We start from the raw sequence: 23,524 nt of genomic DNA, 5'->3' as shown, positions 1-23,524 counted from the left end.
GCACAGCGACCGAACGTCCTGGGTTGTTAAAGAAATCACTGACCCATCTTTTGTCCACTTAGTGAAATAACCATAATGATGCCTGAGAGGAGATATCTGACTGGGTTAAATACAGCTCTTTATAAAAGCAAGAGTATCTTCAAATGTGCATGTATTTCAATTTGAGCAGGCTAGAAAAAAGTACTGATAGTTATTTAAATTGGACTTACCACCTTCTTTATGCAATGGACTAACTCTAGGACTTCTAAATGAGCAGTAATTTACCAGCAAAAAGATACATATTAAGTCTTTCAGAAATAGTTTTGCAATAATCAGAGCAATGATTGAAAGAAATTGAGGTCTGGGAAGTTAGCAGCACTTGCAGCAAATTAAGCAATCTCTGGCATTTTGGAGCTGCTCTGAGTGCACAGGCATCAAGGGGCTCTGAGCCAGTCCCCCTTCCTCAGACATACAGGTGGGGATTAAGCGGCACTTTCATTTCTTCAGTAGTGAAAACAGTCTGTATTATCCAACTTTCAAATATGCCCATTTGTAAGATATTGATTGAAATTCTTACCACTGACATCACCAATAACATCAGCAGGGCTTGGAGTAATTCTGTCTGAAATATCTTATGCAAGCTAAATCCTGTATTAACTGAACACCTCAAAGAAGAATCTACCCTTTATACAGCCCATATGTTTTATTTTAATAATTAACATAGTGTTGACCTTTGATTTCTAGACCACAACCAAGTTAACCCAAATATTTGTCAATTTGGAGTACTGTACTAAAACTAAAAATTCTTACTTATATCATCACATACTAGTAATATATATTGACAAGTACACTTTAAGTTGGCTAATGAATATACAGATAGCCAAAATAATATACAGATATCCAAAGTTATATCCTATTATTACTGGTATATTCAAGAAGAATTTGAATAGGGAAATTTAGAGCTTCATTCTGTTATTTAAGACATAATTCATTTCATGATATATTCATAATAGCTGAATAACATTATTTAATAAACCTATATTTAAATGTTACCTAGAAGTTAATCCAAATAATATAGAATATACATAGTAAATGCAGTAACTAGAAATACCAGCAAAATTAGAAGTTCTTTAGTCTTAAAATCAAATATCCAACTGTTAACTGGGTTAACTTGGCCAAATCAAACTAAGGAACCCAACATTGACAAACTTTTTTTTACATATTTAAAGGTTCAAACCTTTGCAAAACTAGGTCTCAAGCCAGTTCACTTTTAAACTGTAATTATAGCACTCTAGTATGGGGAGAGTGGCAGTGCCTGTGCTACCTATCAAACATGATCTAAAAGACCAGGCTAGTCATTAACATGCCTGGTTAATAACGTCACTTTTCCTTAGTCAATATGCCTTAAAACATACAACTCTTCTGAAAACATAGTTGAAAGAGGATAAAGATGTAAGATAAAGGAGGTTAAAATCCCTACAGTTTTGAATTTGCATAGGAATTGTCAGTGTGCACTCGGCACAGTTGGTCTTTAAATGTGTGTATGTGTGCATACCTAGATATCCTAGCTCTCTCCAATGAGAAGATCCAAAAACAATAAATAAAATAAAGTAGTAATGAGCACCTCTGTGCTAAGACTGTAACTTCTAATGGCCATTTCCCACAGAAAGAGAACCAGGATTCCCTGGAAAAATGGCCAATTCTAGGTCTAAAGTAGAAAATGGAAAATATACACCTAGAATATGTCATCACACCAGAAAGCAAAGACGCTCCCTGAGATGGACCAGGACAGGAGTCACCCATGCAGAGTAAGCCCCACTGGAAGGCTGGGGAAGACATTAGCAGCAATAAAGATATTAAGTACAATGGACTGAAACCCATCAAATGTGTTCACACATACAAGCTGATGACAAAGATGCTGATGACGACAACAACAACAATACTTATAACTACCTTGGTCACTTTTAGGTGATGATAGTGAGTGACTGATAGACCCAGACCATTCTGCAACTCCTAATGAATTAATGAACCAAGGCAATGATCATCAATGGCTGATAATGTTATGGGATCCTTGGGGTGTTACTTCGCCACCCGGAAACCTCTGTGGCCAGTGGTACCTTTACCTGAGTTTTGCTTGGGCCCAATGGGCCCACTTGGCCTGGAAGGGCTGCACTCGGCTGACACTACCAGCCTGGATTCCACACCTGCCAAGGGCAAGTGGAGAGATGAGGGGTGTGTAAGTGAGCAAGCATGGGATCTGGCCACTGCACAGAGTCAGGCACACCAGCTGTGGCAGAATGGGCAGCACCAGGTGTCGGCATGGGCACCAGCTCCCTGCAAGCAGCTTCCAAGGCTGGCAATGGGGAACGTGGTGGCACCCAGAAGCCTGAGACACCAGGAACTGCAGAGCCACAAAGAGGGTGCCACAGCCCTGGCCCAGGGAGCTTCTAGGTCTAGGCTCCCTGAAGGGCTACAGGTCTTCTCTCCTTCTCTCTTTCTTATCACCCACAATGTGGTGAGCAAGGAGTGTGTTTCAGCCCTGCTTGTGTTACAGCCCTCGCAGCCCCGCCATTTGGTAGGTCCCGAGTTCTTGTCCTGTGTCCAGGAAGAATGAGGTATGCAGACAAGTGGAGGGTGAGTAAGGTGAACAGGAGCTTTACTGAATGACAGAATAGCTCAAAGGAAACCCACAGGGGTCAGCTCCACTCCACAATGAGGGTGTCCCAACAAGTGTTTAGCTCTCAGAAGAGAGCAGACCCTTGAGTGGGTAGCTCCTCTGTGCAGGCAGGTCATCAGTCAAGTGCTCAGCTCTCAGCGGAGAGGAGACCCTGGAGTGGGTAGCTCCTCTCCCCAGGCAGGTTGGCCTGAGTGCTCAAGTCTGGCTGAGTCCATGGATTTTATGGGCTTCAAAGTGGAAGAAGTGTGTGTTGATCGGTTCATGGGTGGCCATGGGTGGGCACACACACACAAAAACCCACCATAATTTTCCACTCCTGGACTGCAGGACTCACAGCCTGGCTCCCAGCCTTCAGGCCTTCCCTGGCTCGAAGGTGGGACTTCACTGGGAAACTCCTCCATCTGCCCTGGAGCCTGTCTGCCTCCTGCTGTTCATGGCACCCAGGCTGTTCATACTGAGGGGCACCTGCAGGCCAGTGCCAAACTGCCCTCAACAACCCCTCAGCCTTCCTCCCATGCTCGTCAGTGCCTAAAGTCAGGAAGGGGCTGAGGCGGCAGGGGGCTGGCATGTCAGTGCTGCCCTGGGCACACACACACCCGGCTAGGTTGCGACAGCACCTGTCAACTTTGCTCTAAGATTGGAGCAGGCACTGGGAGCAGGGAGAGGCCAGGCAGTGGGAGCAGGCACTTCCAAGCCTGCAGGGGCAGGGGTGTCTTCCTGGGTCCCTGAGAGTGCAAAGATGCCCAGTCCACAGCCGTGGCTGGGTGGCTGCAGCTGCGCCTGGGAGGGGAGGGCTCCTGCCTGCTCCCAGTCTCTAAGAGCACAGGGATGCCAGATCTGCAGCCACGGCTGGGAAGCTGCAACTGCACTCAGGGAGCATGAGGTTCCCGCCCTGCCAACTCAGCAGCAGGTGGGGCTTCTACCTGTTCCCAGTTCCCGCTGGCCCCAGGGAGCAGGCAGCACCAACCATGGCCATCTCTGCCTTCCTTTCTCATGGGATAGCCTCGGATACTTGGAAGCAAGAAGAGCAAGTGAACCTTCTGCTGAATATGAGAAAAGATGAAAGAAGGCTTTCCCAGAACGTATGGTTTGTAGGCCCAAAGGAAGCAGACCTTAAGATTAGTGGCAATGTCTTTCCTTCTCTTCTGCCCTCCAGACTGACACAACTTGACCAGTAGTTTTAAAAGTCCAATTTCAGACACCAGGGTGTAATTTAGGGTGGAGGGTGGGAGGTGGGTGAGGGTTGAAAAACTACCTGTCAGGTACTATGCTCGCCACCTGGATGACAAAACCACTTGTACACCAAATCCCAGCAATACAAAATCTACCCATGTAACAAACCTGAGTATGTACCCTCTGACCTAAAATAAAAGCCAGAAAGAAAAAAATAAAAAGTCCAATTTCAAGTCGAGGCCAGGAGACCTCAAGGTTGCCAAGGAGGAAGGGGCTCTCTACTGCCCCACCTGTTCCTGCCACATCCTGTAGCACCTGCTGCTTACATCTCTTTTTGGCTGAGTTAGATAATATCACAAAGGAAAATTATTAATATTTCTTCTAGAGTATCCCTAGACATGTTATACTGTTTCATCAATATAAAAGAAATCTTTATTTTTAAATAAAGGTAATCCAAAATCATACTAAGTTAAAACATACAGTATACGCCTAAAGGTTTTCAGTAGCTTCAGTCTGATTGTTCAGTATGATATTATATAAATATAGATATAGATATTTAACTGACTAAAACAATAATGGATGTGATTTTAACTACTCAAAATTTTTGAGAGCAAATGGTTCCCATAGCAACTAAAGACAGTCCTCCTTTATGCATTTCTAGTATTTTCTGGGACGCTAAGTGATGTTAAATTTATGCTTTAATATATATGGCATAAAATACCCAAGTTAAGCTTGTGAAGGAAACCATAATTTTACTTCTTTTCACATCATTTTGTGGCTTTTATACATAATAACAAAATTGTTCTGAAATACAGTTGTGCTTTTTTTCCTTATAATCAACAAATGAAACTAAAAGCCACCTCGAAAGGTTGACCAAAAGCCTATATCCATAACACGAAAGCCAAGGCAACATTGCATACATACAAAAACAACTTAAACAACTTAAAAAACAATTTAATTGTAAATTCTGATCAATGCTATCGTTTAAATTACTACACGATACTTATGAATTCATGAGGAACTATCTACGTCTTTTTCTGCAGTACCAAAGATGCATTATGGTTACGTTACAACATAGATGGCCTGGTTCAAATCCGGGCACTGTGACGAGCAATGCCCCATTGGAAGAGTCGTTAAAACTTTCTAAGCCTTAGCCGCTTCTTCTATAAATGGACACATAATAAAGTTCTTGTAGGGATCAACGACAAAAAGTGCCTGAACATCACCTACCACAGTAACTAGCACACAGCAGTGCTCAGTAAATGTAGCTGCAATTACTTTATTTCAAACACCCCTGTTGAAGTCAGTAATATAAACACTATTCATACAATTTTTAATTTACTCATTCAGAAGTCAAATTCTATGGTAGATCAGTGAAACTGTTCCCATGAAAATCACTGTAGGTTATAAAAATATCAAGGTTTCCCTCTTTTCTCTCAGAAAAAAGTCTAAAATTATCTGAGCTAAAAAACAAAATGTGAGCAATTTATTAGACTGGAGAAACATAATTTTTTCATGATTGTGTAGCTCATACCCAGCTTGGTGGAATTATATGTCAAATTCTCAAAGGAAAAAAAGAAAATCAATCTCTAGGCCAACAGCTAAGAAACCGTTAATTCTAAGTACCTTTTTTAATGAAAATTAAACTCCTCAAAGAGCTCAAATGGAATTCCATTCTTTACAAAAAGTGGATGGGGTACGTTTAATTCATCTATTACTATGACACAGGTGTTGCCATTGTGCAAACTCAAATGGAACATCCTTATTACAGGTATATTTCTCATGCTCATGGAGATCATGGGAAAAATAAAGGTATATGTCTATAATGTTTAATGTGGATGCTATGGCAAGAAAGTTTTTAAAGGAAGAAGAAAGAAAGAAGTTATAATTATGACAGAATAAGAAAACCCAGGCAAAGGGTACAAGAAATGAAGGTTTAGGAAAGATGACATACTGACCATATTGGCTTCTAAAATTACTCCAACATATGCGTGTTTTTATTAATCAGTTTTTGCAACTTTGCATGATATTTGCTATATATCCTGAAGCAGCAGAGGCACCACTACATTCTATGTATTGCTCCTCTCATCAAAGACCATCCTCTGAACAGGAACTGTAGGCCTAAAGCAATCATCCCAGAGAGAAACGACTTCCTCTGTGCTTGTTTTCCTGCTCTAACTACAAATCGACTTTTGATGCTCACCTGAAGGAGCTACATGATTTGTTTGGGTAGTCAGCAAGCCCCACGCATTAGTAGGTATTCACTGAGCATTTTGCTATGTGACAAGTACTAGTCTGGGTGATCAGTTGTACCAGTGTTTTTAACAGCATAGCAGTCCCCCCTGTTCCATGGGAGATACATTTCAAGACCCCTAGTGGATGCCTGAAAACATGGATAGCTTCTGTCATGTCTTGCACACACAAACTCAATGCCTCCTTGTACATCTCAACTAAGCACTTACCACGCACTGTGGCTGTAAACTTTTGCAGTCTGAGGTACAACAGCAAAACTAGAACGAATTTCTTTTTCCTTCTTCACAATTTCAGGTATGGAAAATTCCTTCTTACTGTAGATCTTAGCAAGCAGTGCATACAATTTTTTTCTTTCCTTATTAAGTTGAGCACTTTCACCTTCTCACTTAAAGGAAGCACTTGATGCCTTCTCTTCGGCATATCCAGATTGCCACCATCACTACTCCTGTGCTTTGGGGCAATGGTTAAGTAAGGGTGACTTGAACACAAGCACTGTGATCCTGAGACAGCCTGTCTGATAACCAAGACATCTCCTCAGTAACTAGTGGGTGGGTAGTGGGATTTGTTGGACAAAGGGATGATTCATGTCCTCAGTGGGACAGGGTGGGAAGAGGAACTTTTCATCATGCTGCTCAGAATGCTGCACAATTTAAAACTTATGAATTGTTTATTTCTGGTATTTTCCATCTGACATTTTTGAATGACATTTTCATTGACCACAGGTAACAGAAACCATGGAACGTGAAAATCTCAGATAAGAGGGTACTACTGTACTTTCAAGTAACATCATCTGATTTCCTTTTCTATTGTATGAACTAATGCATATTATAGAATAATTTTAAAAGGCTACTCCGGTACATTACTTACAATAAATGCCAAGCTCTGCTAGCAAAACAGTAAAACTCTCAATTATATTGTGCTATGATGGATTTTAAAGTTCTAAATTCAACACAGGTAAATCACAGTAAATCTGAGACCATCAGGTTAAAAGGCTAATATCTGAGATGCAAGATCATTCAGTGAAGAAAAATGTCCAAGAGAAAAAATTCATGCATTTGTAAATAAATAACACAATACTTGTACGTAAGTATAAACATGTACATATATATACAGACATAAACATATTAGACATATAAAACTGGCTTTCACTAATAAAATGGAGTTAACTATAATAAACATAAAAACCAGATGTACAACTGCACAAAAGTTTCCTACATTTTCTGGGCCTCTGTTTTCTCGTCAATAAAATTAGGAATTTAATTTAAAGATTGCTCCAAATTCAGGTTACATAATTGTGTAATTTCAAAAAGATATTTAAAAATGGTAGGGACCTCTAACAACTGTGAGAAAGTGGTTATTTTCCAGGTTTCCACTGCCAACTGCTATTCACTCAACATGCGCACCTCAAATCCTAGCCTAATCAAAGATCCTGTTCATCCATTGTTGAAAAGACATCACTCCTCCCTCCCTGTTTTCTGCTCTTTGTCCTGGAGGCAGAACTTTTGTATTTCCCACCAACTCTGAATGTAATATGGTTGCTAAGAAGGGTAAGGAATGCAGGAACTTCCACAATGATTACAAGAAATAAATTAAAGAGCAGAAGTTACAAAAACACCAAAATGGGACCACAGGCAGGAGAAGAGGAAGGCAGTGGCCCACATGCCACAGATCTTGCAACTGCACATGCATGAGTCATCTATAGGTACATAAACCCTAGCTAGCATTAGTTATCACCTTCATTTACTGGAAAGTATTATAAACAGGAAGTCCTGAGAGAAACAAGCAAATGTAGACAAATAATATTTGGAATACTGAAGAAAGAACAATAAAGGCTTTAATACAACCACACATGGCTTAAAGGTCAGTGACTACATAAAAAATAAACAACCTCAGAAGTTGCCCATCAGCAAACAGAAGTTATTTGTTTTTATTTATTTATTTATTTTTGAGACGGAGTGCAGCAGCACAATCTCGGCTCACTGCAACCTCCGCCTCCCAGGTTCAAGCAATTCTCCTGCCTCAGCCTTCTGAGCAGCTGGAACTACAGGCATGTGCCACCGCACCCAACTAATTTTTGTATTTTTACTAGAGACAGGGTTTCACAATGTTGACCAGGATGATCTCGATCTCTGACCTCGTGATCCACTCGCCCCACCCTCTCAAAGTGCTGGGATTACAGGCGTGAGCCACTGCAGCCAGCCACGACAGTATTTTTAAAAGTATAAAAGTGTACAGAAAGTATAAAAAGAAAATCCCAAATTCCATTTTCTCTTTTCAGTATTATATATATATACACACACACACACAGAGTATATGTATACAGACTCTGAGATATTTTCAAAATGTGGGCTCAGAAAGTGATCGGAAAGTTGATAGAAAAAATTACGGTAATATTTTGGGTGCTTGAATGATTTCCACAAATACATTTAATTTTAGTATCTCACACTGTTGCAGTCCGTGTTTATATGAATAGATTGCCATATCCGATAGCATATCACAAGTATCTTCAAGAACTGCAGTGCATATAGGTTTTTCAATGCAATAAAAGAGTTCTACAGATGTTGTCTTCCTACCGTCTGGAAAATTTTTTAAAGTATTTTACAGCTGTAATGATGGATGCGCTCACATACTGGGTCTTATTCTTTTGTTCAGTGTTCTGGAAAAAGCAATCCCACTCAGCAACATAACCTGTGTGGTCCACAGATGAGATGAAGAAAATATAAACAGATGGGACACATCTGTTCATCATAAACATTTCTTCATTAGTGTCATCATCAGATTTATTTATGTTATGTTATTGTCAAAGACTCTGACAGGGATTATATTTAATCTAAACTAAAAAAAATCAAAACCTTGGCCATTTTTCACAGGTATGGATCAATATGACATGCAATACATATAAACATTATTTTCTATGGTCAGGATGGCACCTTGATACTAACGATGTAATACTGGTCACACCCAAATTCTTCTATCAAAGCATAAGTGCATATTCACCTACCTTCCAAATACAAGAAGATGGTATAGTAGAGTGGAATTACTTAGAGGTGAAATAAAAGTAAATAAACAGAGCTGTATTATTACCAGCTATGCCATTTTTCCTTGTGATCCAGAGAATTCTATACTTCCAACTCCTCTTCTATAAAACAGATAAACCACCATGGGATACAACCATGAAACTCTGTGCAGAATGCCTATTGGGGGCCTCAAAGGACTTCAACGCAAGTAGTAAAAATTATTGTAAATAGGTCGGGCATGGTGGCTCACCCCTGTAGTCCCAGCACTTGGGGAGGCCGAGGCAGGTGGATCGCTTGAGCCCATGAGTTTGAGACCAGCCTAGGCAACATGGTGAGAACCTGTACAAAAAATTAGCCAGGCATGATGGTGCATGCCTGTAGTCCCAGTTACCCAGGAGGCTGAGATGGGAGGATCATCTAAGCCCAGGTGGTCAAGGCTGCAGTGAGCTGAGATCATGCCACTGTACTCCAGCCTAGGTGACAGAGTGAGACTCTGTCTCAAAAAAATATTGTAAATGATTATATTCAAAAACACCAAAGTACCCCCAAACGAAGATGTGTTACTAATTTCTAAATATTGTCTCACTCTTCAGAGAGATTCGAATCACAGAAAAACCTAAAAATATGTTTTTTCTTCAATCTTCTGCATGGATATCAGGATTATTTTGAGGACCTAAATGAGTTTACATGCAGACCTGGTCCATGATGAAAGGTTTACATGTCTCCACAACCTCTAAAGAATGGCCTGAGAAAATGTTTGAGGGGGAGTGAGGGGTCCTAGGCAAGAGGGCAGGAAGGGCTCTGCAAAACCAGCATCTGCTGAAAACCCTCATCACTACTGGAAACTGCTTTGTAAACATATAGATTAATAGAAACTACACTTGCAGGTGAAGGACACAGGTCTTACTTCATAAGCTATTAATAAAATAAACATTTGCCCACAAAATGCCTACCCAACCAGGGAAAATAAATTATTGAACAGTAAAATTATTCTAACATCACAAAGACTCACTAACCAAATGGTGTCCTGATTCCAGGACAAAGTAAGTTTCAGTAAAAAGCTCAAAGTCACAACAGTTCTATCTGTGTCATCTTCTTGACAGTGCAGTGTAGAAAGCTGCAGTGCAATAAATGGTCACCGAAGACAAGAGGGGTCAGAGAAGACTGAGCAAGATAAAAAGAAAGGCATTAAGGAACTGACTGTGAAAACAACAACCAACACTATTGTTCAAATCTAATGAGAAAAAATTCAAAGATCAATACATGGAAAATTAAACATCAGCGTCAAATTGAGGCAACTGAATACAGGAACCAGTTATACGTTAGGTCTGCCTTCTGTCTTCCCTGATTTGGAATGTGTGTTGTATTTTGCTTCATACTAGTAATTTCCAACCCTGGGTGTACACTGGAATCACTTGGAGAGTCTTTAATAAAACATTGCATGCTGGGCCCCACCTAGACCAATTAAATGAGAATCTGGAAATAGGTAAGACATTTGTGAAAAAAAAACCAAACCAAAACAAAACAAAACCCTTCCGAGTTGTTCTACAGTAGAGTCAGGGCTGAGAACTTTGCATTTAGACCCTTTTTTTAAACCCCAAAATTGTAAGTAGCTTTCTCCAAACCACATGACAAATTATCTTTAAAACAAAGTTCCTGAATGTATAGGAAGTAGCGAAAGATTTCCAACCCAAATAAGTGCTCAAGTTTAAGTAGGAGTACACCAAGTCCAGGACATCTGCAAAAATAAAAAGAGCAAATCATGTCCTCACAAACCTGTAAATTCTTGGGAATATCTAAGATGACTCTGTTGAGGAAAGAGCTTAGACTTAATACAGTATTTATATTATATTCTCTAGACTTAATATAGTATTAATATTGTATTCTCTCAAGTAATATTATCATAAATATTATGAGCAAAACATATTTTTCCACAAATAATTAAGATTTCTAGAAATAAATCAAAGGAACAAATAGTTTCATTTTTATAAGGTGCTTAATACTTTGTGGAAAATGTCAATAAGATGTTTGTCTCATCAGTTACCACAGATGGCCAATCTTGATTGTGTTTGATACCAATAGCCATTATCTAAGAAAACAATTCTGAATTCTAACATCAAGAGTTTAAAACAACTGGGAAGTGGGTTAAAAAGAGAAAAAAAAATTGAATACTGAAGACAGTTTTCACAAGCTGCAAAAAGTTCTTAAGTTAACAGTTACAAAACTTTTACAAAGAAGAAAGTAAAGATGAACTTGGAATATACAATATAATCCTCTGCATACACTTCCTGGCCAGCAATGTCTCTAAAAGGGACAGTAGGATATGAAACAAGAGAGTGACACGGGGCAGAGGGGTGGAGCATCCTGACAGAAAACAACAAGAAGTCTCTCCAGAATGCATTTCCCATCTGACAATCCATTGCCGATTAATCTTGGGACAGTACATTCAAATATCTCCCATTTTCCCCAGAAACAGAGGAATAAAACTACTACTGGGCTGCACGCAGTGGCTCACACCTGTAATCCCAGCACTTTAGGAGGCCAAGGTAGGAGGATCACTTGAGGCTAGGAGTTTGAGACCAGACTGGGCAATAAGGGAGAATCCATCCCTATAAAAATGACAAAATAATTACTCAAGCATGGTTGCATGTGCCTGTAGTACCAGCTACTTGGGATGCTGAGGCAGGAGGATCACTTGATCCCAGGAGGTTGAATGAGCCGTGATGTTACCATTCTACTGCAGCCTGGGCAACAGAGAGAGACCCTGTCTCTAAGACAAATATAAAACAAAGCAAAGAACTACTGATCTACACTGCAGTGATTAAAAGGAATAAAGGATTTAAAAATTGTACACAGAGTGTCACACAGTCACCCATCACAATCATAATTACACTGCGAGGCATGACAGGAGGTGGAGAGACGGCACGTGCAGAGACAAGGCCAGCACGCATAATGGAGGGGAAGCCGGTGTGGAACACAACCGCATACACGGAAGGGTTAAAACCCAAAGGACAGTTCAACTCAGTAGCAAACTAAAAATAAATAGATAATACTTTTTTTAAAAAAAGAAACCCACACAAAACAAAACAAGGAAGGATAAGGACAAAAAATCAACACCACTCAAGATGAAAAATGAGCAGCCTCCAGATTAATGCTTAAAAGGAAGAAACAAGAATGCAATTGGAGAATACTAAGGTGAGGGAAACCTCAAACCTAGAGCTAAAGAAGTGGGTAGCATTCTGGTTAGAAGGGACAGGTAATTTAATCCCACTCATTCTGTCAGGATTCTTGAGAGCATGGATCTATCCATGCAACCCTCTGCCATGCAAAACACATATGGTGGAATTTGAATAAATATAAAACAAGTCACACAATTGATCATTACACCAAAAAATTTAATTAAAAACTCAAAATAAAATATGTATTATTAATTTCTAAGTTTAAGCTTACAGTTTGGAAATGCAAATGACAAAAAGGCCTATGAAGTGTGGTGTGAGGTCTGTGTGTGTGTGTGTGTGTGTGTGTAAGAGAGAGAGATTCTTTAGATTTTTCTCAAGAGGAGGACTTAGGAGAAGAGCGCTACATTTTGTAATTTAATAAACTGCCATATAAGTCATTTGACAATCAGATCTTCCAAGCAAGATAACTAAGCATAAGCAAAGGGGAAAAAAAAGAAATTCACAAAAGGTGCGTAAACAAAAATAATTAGCTTTTATAGATTACTAAGTAATCTGGCTACTTACTAACAAAGAAGGAAACTCTCATACTAGGATCTGAGTCTGTTTCTCTGGGTTCCTCCTCCAGGGTGAATGTATTCTTCCTGCTGGACTCTCATCAACAGGTGAAAATGAGTTACTGTACCTGTAGCCAGAGCCTGTCTCCTGCCACGGTCCTGCCGATGGCACTGCACTGGAAGGTAGCAAATTGGCCGGCGTTAACTTCCACATTCTGAATCCGCAGGAAGTGAGGAGTCCTGGCTACATAAAGAAAAAGAATGAAAGATGTTAGAAGTGGAGATTTGTAACTAATGTATGTCTTCTTCAATCTACCTGCAATTTTTGGCCTTTCGATTTTGTTCACCTTGGGAAAAAAAAAATGCTTTTGCTTATATGAGCTTTGAATATTTAACGTAATTTTAAAAAATATCATAAAAAGTTTTGGTATGTTGTGTAAAAGAATAACAGAAAGCCAAGCACTCTGGAATAGAACGAAACAGAAAGAAGATGTTTTATTGTTCCTGCTGTGAAAATTATCATAGCTCAGCAGTCTTCTTGTAATAACAAATCTGTATTAATAAAGATTAAACAGAAACCTAATTGATGTTTTGAACAAAAACATATTAGATATTTATACCAGCAACATGAAAAGAACAGTAAGAAGTTAAATGATGTTATCAAGGAAGCTTTTCAAGCCAAGTACACAGCTGTACGTAATATATATTTTAATACAACTAACTGGTATGCAGCATTACTTATGTAATATTTTTCAGCTGCCAAAAATACTATTTCTTTAGACATGCTCTGTGAAATGATGCTGAGACTGCCAAAGCACGGCAATGTTTGCTGATTCTTATTTCCAATTCAAGAACTAAGAAGGATTCCAAATGGTGAACACCATTGTCTAGTAATGTATGCTGTCCATATGGAACAGTTGTCGAAATAAAGGATACTTGGTATGAGAAGCAATTTCTGCACCACACTGAAAACAGGTGTCCAGGAACGAGAATGATAAGTCAGGACTTAAATTTCATGAAAATTCTACGTTTAGGAAAACATTCCCTTATTATAACAATGATAGAGTGAAAGAGTAACAAAGCGGGAAGAGTGGGCACAGAAAAGGAAGCAAAGAGTATGATCATACTTTCTGGGAGAGACAGATAAATCTGGATAATAACTGGAATACATCCGTTAGGCCTTGCCAGCTTTTCCCCACTGCCAATGTGTCTTCAGCCATGTCTAGGCAGCTTCAAAAAAGGGTGCCCCACTACTGGGTAGCAAAAGATTACAAACTGAGGCTTGTATTAGCCTGGGCAGAACGTAATTAGGAATGGAAGTTGAGTTACTACCAAAGAACAAAGAAAAACTTAATTTAATGTCAAAAACACACAGGAAAGCCCCATTATTAATTTGGAGGCCACTAATAATTCAGACAAAGTATTCACGATGCTCAGCATACAAAATATTCTAAATAACTTCCAATAAAGCAATATAACCATGGACCATTGTTTCTTAATACTAATATATTAACATAGAACTCTACGATCTCTGCTTTTCACTGACTTAATCAAATTACCCCTTGCTCAAGAATAACATAATTCTGTGTTTTTAAAAGATCTCTGTAAAAAGTCCCTAAATGAATTTCTCTTTTAGTCTTTGTTCCTGAAATACTCAAAGACTTATTGTTTTTAGAAAATGGAACAAGGTAACCTTTATCGGGTACTTATACACCAGAAACTTTTCCACTGAGTACTCACAAATGTTCTGTGAGGGAGATATTTTCTCCATTTCCAAGAGGGGGAACACTTGTGGGTACTTGGCTAGTAAGTGTCAGAAGAAGAACAAATCCAGTATATCCAGTTCCAAACCCCAGGCTCGGTTTACGAAGCCACAGTGTCTCTCCCCAGACTTCCCACCATCTTTCCCTTTCCTTATCTCTTCATCCCACTTACTGTCTGCCTGCTGGAATTTTCAAGGTGTTTCTCAAACGCTGTTCCTTCCATGAAGCTTCTGCAGACTCGCTCACCTTGTGGTTAGGCCTTCTAATATCACAACAGCCACAGCACTTGATGCAACAGAACTTGATGGTATCGCCTCACACTCAGCAAATACTCATTATCATCATTAAATTCATATTACTTAAAATTATTAAAACCATCCACCTATCCTTAAAGACTGTTCATTTTAGATTTCAATTTCTGTAGAAGTCTACTCTCTCACTCTCATCAGACACTAATGAAATTTTTACCATATAAAAAACTTTATAATCATTATAATTTTAGGTTTACTTACACCACAAGTCCCCAACATGAATAGAGTTCACTAAAAATTTTAAGATTTGACTCAATTAATAGGAATATATTAGAAGCCAAAAGCTGTTTTCTTGTCAAGGAAATTTAAACAAATTTCTTCTAATAAATCTATTTTAGTACATGTGTCCTTAACTGGAAACATTAAAAAAAAATTCCCCCATGAAATAATTCTAAGCATACTCCCAAAGCCAAGCAAGCTGAAACTGGATGACTTGATATAACTTCAAAAGATTAATCACCATCACCATGTGGGCCACTCAGGAAGCCCACTGGAATACCTGCCTCTTCCACATTCTGCTCCGGGAAGTAACCGTGGCTGTGACACTATCATCATCACTAAAGACGCTTCAAACCCAACATCCAGAAATCTCAATGGGCTGCCCTCTGGACTCAGAATCTGAGTTTATAGTTTGTTCCAACCATTATTCTTTGTTTTCTTTTTGTTTCCTTGTTATAATCTAAATTCACTCTCTTTTATAGATCTCTTACCTTGCAATTGATAACACAAATGTCTCTGCACAGCAATCAACCTACTTTCTTTTTTTGAAGGAACTTCTATGTGGGGAAAATACGGGGACCCATTCATATCCCCAGAGTTGGTATGAAGATTATTTTAAAGTGAAAACATTTGAGCAAAAGAAGATGTAGAAAGAAATCTTATCTGAACTTCAAGTATTTGACTAAAACACAGCTTTCCCAGAAAAAATAGTTGCCATTAACTCCCCTGTAAGGGAGGTGCCTAATTCAGCTGCCAGGTAGACAAACTGCCTGTTGCCATTACCATCAAAGAGCCCAATAGAATTTTCTACATTTTCCCACTGAAGCCCTAAAATCACCCCCCAACCGTTTGTTAAATTTGGAATATAAATCTTTATCTCTGGGTATTTAGTGAGTTTTCCATTGCTGGGAACTCTGGCCTGCAAATGAGAAAATAAACTTTGCCTTTTCTGCATTTAATCTGCCTCTTTCTGTTAATTTGCAGGTCCCCAACCACTGGACCCAAATCAGAAAAGGAAAAGTTTTCCTTCCAATAATATCTAAGGACAATGCTTTGAAGACTTCATTCCACACGTTGACCAACCCCCGCCTTCCATCTCCCTGTGACGTGTTAAATGCTGAAGTTATCTGGCACACTCAGAACAGTAGGTTCTCTCCCTGGTGCTGGTTTCTCCAGTGGATTTCCCAGATACCTAATCCTGCTCTCCTCCAGCTACAGGTTACTACAGCAAGCTAGGTCTCTAACACAAGGTGTCTGCGTGTGTAGCCATTTTTCATGATAACTTGGGTTAAAGGGATATTGCACTTGCGGCCACTATTCTAAAGTTTACCCCGCTCAGTTAAGCTGGTCAGTTCTGAGCCTGTGCTGAAGGGTTGTTAAATATTTTCAGTATGACTCCTGGTGTATCGCAGCAGAATTATGCTACTAAAAGGTAGTGCTATTGGCAACTAGAAAGCAGAGGCTAGGGACACTGCTAAACATCCTAAAATGTGCAGGACAGCCCCCACCACAAACAATTAGCGGGTGCCAAAATCTCAACAGCACCAAGGTTGAGAAACCCTTATATCATACATAAACAAGTTTACTGAAACATCCCCCATTACTGAACACTGACGTTTGCTTCCATTACATATAATACTAAGATAAAAGTTTTCATAATTAAAACCTTTACTTTTCCATAAGTTAAACTATTAGAAATTACTAATTAAAAAAAACAAGCATTTTTGCCAGTTCTGAAATGGTGGCATAGAAGCAAGTTGGCTTCACTCACTCCCACAAAAAATAAATAAATAAATAAATAAATAAATAAATAAATAAATATACAGCACAGAGATTATCACCAGCAATACCCGAGAACTCAAATATGAGGATGAGACTATTCCAGGAGTCAGAGACATGAAAAATTTCTGAGCAGAGGGAAGAAAACCAGACTTCAGTATCTGTGAAACCCCAACCCTCAATCTGCCCAGCAGAAAGTATCCGGAAACTTCCCTCTGACTCATAATTTCTACATTGGAAAAAATGAGGTCAAAGTGGGTAAACAATTTCCCCACTATTTTGGATTGCCTGGCAGGAAATCTGTCCCTTCCCCAAACCAAAGGAAGCATCGAAAGTGCCTGAAGGGATAAATATCCCTAAGGACAGAGACAAAGGTAAGGCGCAGCAGGACTGCTGCCCCAGCATTAGAAACTTTCTCTGTAACTTGGCCAAAGGGATGCCAAATCAGAGTGGCTGTTAAGCAGCACCTCACTGTAGGAGAATTGTTCATCCTTTCTGCACAAACCCTTAACCAGCCTTCCCACACTACCAGTATATCCCTTTTGGGACCTTGCAAATTCAGGGAAAGTAGCACTCTCATTGTTTCCGATAACTGAGGCAAACCTTGGCTTAAGGTGTCACCTAGTGCCAAAAATTAGGCAGTAACCTAGCAGAGGAATAAAAGGGAAATCAACAGGTAAATTACAAAGAAGCTCTAAGCAAACATGTCCAATAAAAACCAAAACAAGCCAGACTGGGAAGACTGGAATAAATACCCAACCCTTTAGTGCAAAGACACAGACATACATCCACAAGAAACAAAAACAAATGAGGAGCCACAGCCTCTACAAATGGACAAAGCAAGGAACCTGTGACCGATTTGAACAAGATGGTGATATGTGAACTTTATAACCAAAAACTCAAAATAGCCATTTTAAGGAAATTCACTGATCTCTAAGAAGCCACAGAAAAGGAAATCAGAAACTTATCAGAGAAAGCTAAAAAAAATTTAAAAATTAAAAAAAAACCCAGAAATCTTGAAACTAAGAAATACATTTGCTGAATTAAAAAATTCATTAGGGTCCGGGCACAGTGGCTCATGCCTGTAATCACAAAACTTTGACAGGCCAAGGAGGACAGATCACGAGCCCAGGAGATCGAGACCATCCTGGTTAACACTGTGAAACCCTGTCTCTACTAAAAATACAAAACATTAGCTGGGCGTGGTGGCGGGCACCTGAAGTCCCACCTATTCGGGAGGCTGCTAAGGCAGGAGAATGGCGTGAACCCGGGAGGCGGAGCTTGCAGTGAGCCGAGATCGCGTCACTGCACTCCAGCCTGGGCGACAGAATGAGACTCCATCTCAAAAAAAAAAAAAAAAAAAATTCATTAGAGGCTCTTAACGACCGAATGGGTCAAGTAAAGGAAACAATCAGTGAATGTGAAGACAGCTATTTGAAAATTTACAGTCAGAGGGGTAAAAAGAAAAAAAATGAAAAGGAACAAAGATTGTCTACAAAATACTGAAAAATACCTTAAAATATCAAATTTAAGAATTATTGGTGCTCAAGAGGTAGCTGAGCAACAGCAAGGGGCAAAAAGCTTATTCAAAAAAAAAAAAATTTACAGAAAACTTTCCAAAACATGAAAGAGATAAATATCCAGGAACAGAAAGGTCAGAGAACACCAAACAGGTTCAACTCAAATAAGACTACCCCAAAAGTTATAATGATTAGACTCTCAAAGGTCAAAGACAAAGAGAGCATCCTAAAAGTAGCAAGAGAAAAGCAGCAAATAACATATAAAGGAACCAGGGTTCATATGGCAACAGACCTAAGTGAAAACATGAATGTATAAGAAGACAATTTCAAAGTGTGGAAATTTTTTTTTTTAATTGCCATCCAAGAATACTGTGGCCACTGAAGGTATCCATAGAAAAATAAAGATCAGATAAAGTCTTACCTAGACAAACAAAAGTTGAGAAAATTCATTACTATTAGATCTATCTTACAATAAATGCTAAAGGGAATTCAATACAAAAGGAAAAAAAAAAACCACTAATGCGCAACAAGAAAACATGTAAAAGTATATAAAACCCATGGATAATATTAAATATACAGACAAATTCAGAATATTCTAACACTATTGCTGTGGTGTGCAATACACTTGTAACTGTTATGAAGCCCAAAAGACAAATCTTTCAAAAACAGTAATAGGTATGGCAACCTGTTAAGAGATAAGCAATATAAAAATATGCAACTTGAAACGACATAAATTCAAAATGTGAGGGGATGGAGTTAAAGCATAAAAGCATTTTTTTCCATTTTTCTGTCCTTTTATTTGTCATCGAAGATAAGTTGTCATCTCTCTAAAATGACTTATATCTATAAGATATATTTTATAAGCCTAATTGTAACAACAATGCAAAACCTTTAATAGATTCATTAAATACAAAAAACAACAAATTAAAACATGTGACCAGAGAAAATCACTTAACTACAGTATTAAGAAAGGTAGAAAGAAAGAGAAGAGCTACAAAACAACCAGAAATTAAGCAACAAAATGGCAGTAGTCTTTACTTAATAACGACATTGAATGTAAATGAACCAAATTATCCAACTAAAAGGCATAGAAAGGCTGAACATATAAAGAACCAAGACACAATTAAATTCTTCCCAGAAGAAATCCACCTCAACTATAAAGGCACACACACAGGTAAGACAAAGTGAAGTGGGTGGAAAAAGATATTCCATCTAACTGGAAAACAAAAACGAGGAGGATTATCTATGTTTATTTCAGACAAACTAGAGTGCATATCAAAGACTGTAAAATCAAAAAAGGATTAGATAATGATAAAGTGATTGTTAAGAGGATAAAACAATTATAAATATTATACACCCAACACCAGAGCTCCCAAGTATATAAAGCAAACATTAATAGATCTAAAGAAAGAGAGAAACTGTAATACAGTCATAGTAGGGAACATCAACAGACCAATCATTCAGACAGAAAGTCAACAGAGAAAGATTAAACTACACACTACGCCAAATAGTCATAACTAACGTCTACGGAACATTTCACCCAAATGCTATGGAATACACTTTCTTTTCATAGTACATAGAACATTATCCAGAACAGAACATATCCTAGGCCAGAAAACAGGTCCCAACAAATTCAAAAGAGTAGAAGTAATATGAAGTATCTTTTCTGACCTCAATGGAATAAAACTAGAAATCGATAACAAAAGGAACCTCAGAAAATACAAAAACACATGGAAATTTAAACACATGCTAGTGAACAACCAATTGAAGAAATGAAGAAGAAAATCCCATAGGTTTAGGTATGTTGTATTTCTGTTATCATTTGTTTCAATAATTTTTAAAATGACAATACTACTCAAAAATTACAAATTCAGTGGAATCCCTATCAAAATACTAATGCCATTCTTAACAGAAATAGAAAATATAATGCTAAAATTTATATGGAACCAGAAAAGATTCCAAATAGCCAAAGCAAGCCTGAGCAAAAATAAAAAAGCTGGAGGCATCATACTACCTGATTTCAAATGTAGTATAAAGCTTTAGTAACCAAAACAGCATGGTACCAGCATAAAAACAGACCCATATATCAATGCAACAGAACGGAGAACTCAGTAATAAATCTATGCATTTGTAGCCAACTTGTCTTTGACAAGGGTGCCAAGAGCATACAACAGAGAAAGGACAGTCTCTTCAATAACTGCTGCTGGGAAAACAGGAGAACCATATGCAGAAAAAGGAAACTAGCCTCCTCTGTTTCAACATCTACAGAAGTCAAATCAAAATAGACCAAAGATTTAAATCTAGGACCTGCAACTATGAAACTACTAAAAGAAAACACTGGTGAAACACTCCAGAACATTGGTCTGGGAAAAGATTCTTTGTGTACGACCTCAAGAGCAACCCAAACAAAAATAAACAAATGAGACTACATTAAGCTGAAAAGCTTCTACACAGCAAAGGAAACAATTAACAAAGTGAAGGGAGACCACGGAATGGGAGAAAATATTTGCAAACTATCCATTTGACAGAGGACTAATAATCAGAATATATAAGAAGCTCAAATAACTCAAGCAAAAATACAAATAGTCCAATTTAAAACTGGACATTCAAGTAGATGTCTTTAGATTCACTGATTCTTTCCTCTGCTTGACCCATTCTGTTAAGAGCCTCTAATGAATTTTCCCATAAGACATGAAAATTGCCAACATGTACATGAAAAAAAATGTTCAACCTCACTGATCATCTGAGAAATGCAAGTCAAAACAAAAATGAGCTATCACATTACTCCACTTACAATGGCTTTTATCAAAATGAAAGGGAATAACAGATACTGGTGAGCATGTGGAGAAAGGGGAACCCTTGTACAGTGTTGGTGGGAATATAAATTAGTATAGCCCCTATGAAAAACTGCATTGAGGTTTCTCAAAAAAACTAAAAATAGAACTACCACATTATCCAGCAATTCCACTACTTGGTATATATCCAAAAGAAAGGAAATCAATATATCAAAGAAAAATCTGCACTCCTATGTTTATTGCAGCATGATTCATAATTGCCAAACTATGGAGTCGTCCTAAGTGTCCATCAATAAATAAGTAAATAAAGAAAATGTGATACACACACACACAAACACAATATCTCATATTACATTATGGAATATTATTCAGCCACAAAAAACCATGAAATCCTGTATTTGCAGCAACATGGATGGTACTGGAAAGCCTTATGTTAACTGAAATAAGCCAAGGATAGAAAAACAAATACTGTGTATTCTCACTCTTACGTTGGAGCTAAAATGGTGGATTTCATGAAGCTAGAGAGTAGATTAATGGTTACCAAAGGCTGGGATGGGTAGGGGGCGTGGGGGTGCAGGATGAACAGAAGTTGATTCATGGGTACAAATATACATGTATTAGAAATAAAATCTAGTGCTTGAAGATCAACGGGGTGACCACAGTTTGCAAAATCTACTGTATATTTCAAAATATCTAGAAGATAATAACAATTCACATTTTTCTAGCATAAAGACTAGAGTTAAGGTGATAGATATCCCAATTACACTGCTTCCATTTTTACACATTGTATACATGTATTAAATTATCACATATACCCCCAAATATACACTTATATATCAATTTTTTTTTTTTTTTTTTTGAGACGGAGTCTCGCTCTGTCGCCCAGGCTAGAATGCAGTGGCGCGCGATGTCGGCTCACTCCAAGCTCCACCTCCCGGGTTCATAAAATTCTCCTGCCTTAGCCTACGGAGTAGCTGGGACTACAGGCGCCCGCAACCACGCCTGGCGAATTTTTTTTTGTATTTTTAGTAGAGACAGGGTTTCACCGTGTTAGCCAGGATGGTCTGGATTTCCCGAGCTCGTGATCTGCCCACCTCGGCCTCCCAAAGTGCTGGGATTACAGGCGTGAACCACCACGCCTGGCCAAAAATAATTTTTAAAACACACATTTTAAAAGACATTTGACACAAATTGTCAAACTGCTTTCCATAAAAGCTTATAACAATTCACATTTTTACGATCAGGGTATGAAAGATCTTTTTCACCACCTTTTCAAAAGTACTATTACCTTGTCATTCACTGCAGCACAGATGTGCCTAGAGTACATGATAAGTGATAAAAGCCAGGCACAGAAGGACAAATACCACATTCTCACTCACGTAAGAGAGAACAAAAAGTTGACCTGAGAAGTCGAGAGTAGAATAGTGGTTACTGGGGGTAGGAAAGGTAGGGAGTAGAGGGACAAAGAGATGTTGGCTGATGAATACAAAATTACAGATAGATATAAGTATTAATAAAGTTACAGTGCTTTACAGTACTGTAGGGTGACTATAACTAACAATAATTTCTTGTATAGTTGCAAATGCCTGTTAATAGAAGACAGGATATGGAATATTAACAGCACAAAAAAAAATGATAAATGTTTGAGGTGATAAGCTAATTAACCCTGAGTTGATCATTATGCATTGTATACATGTTTCAAAATGTCACTCTATACCTCATATATATGTATAATTATGTGCCAATTTATTTTTTTGGTATTATTTAAAATAAAATAACATCTTTTTAAAAAAGAAAAGGACTCAGCTCTTTCCCCCTCTGTCTGCCATGTGAGGACACAACAAAAAAGATGGAAGTCTGCAACCCAGAAGAGGGTCCTCACCATAACCCGACCGTGTTGGCGCCCTGATCTCAGACTTCCAGGCTCCAGAACTGTGAGAAGTATATTTCTGGTGTTTATTTTTAAAAATACAGTAAGTACTAACTCTGTAATCTTTCTCGAGAAAGTTATAAAATGCATACACTCTGTTCTATCAGCAAACGTTAACAGTCAAAAATAATGCAAATATGAGAATTGTCACTGGTTCTGCTAAAGGTGTGTTCACCCATGGTATGCCCAGTTTTGGAATATCACTTTCTTTTAAATTTTTGTATTTTGATGGATTTAAGGGGTCCATGTGCAGTTTTGCTCCTTGGATATACTGCATAGCAATGAAGTCTGGATTTTTAATGTACCCATCACCTGAATCGTGTACATTATTCACAATAGGTAATTTCTCATCACTCACCCCTTTCCCCATCCCAC

The 23,524-nt window shown here is 38.4% G+C and overlaps 1 protein-coding gene across 7 annotated transcripts in view; it reads right to left on the bottom strand.

The window, feature by feature from the left end:
* The window catches only part of PTPRM (protein tyrosine phosphatase receptor type M), an 834,581-nt gene that overhangs the window by 457,044 nt on the left and 354,013 nt on the right, over positions 1-23,524 (bottom strand). For all 7 annotated transcript variants that reach the window (XM_007974623.3, XM_073006465.1, XM_073006464.1 and 4 more), the window contains exon 5: positions 12,961-13,076. In XM_007974623.3, coding sequence (XP_007972814.1) covers positions 12,961-13,076 — 116 coding nt within the window. The remainder of the gene's footprint in view (positions 1-12,960; positions 13,077-23,524) is intronic.

Source organism: Chlorocebus sabaeus, chromosome 18, assembly GCF_047675955.1.
Source record: "Chlorocebus sabaeus isolate Y175 chromosome 18, mChlSab1.0.hap1, whole genome shotgun sequence".
NCBI lineage: Eukaryota > Metazoa > Chordata > Mammalia > Primates > Cercopithecidae > Chlorocebus > Chlorocebus sabaeus.
This window is presented reverse-complemented; position numbering and strand designations above follow the sequence as displayed.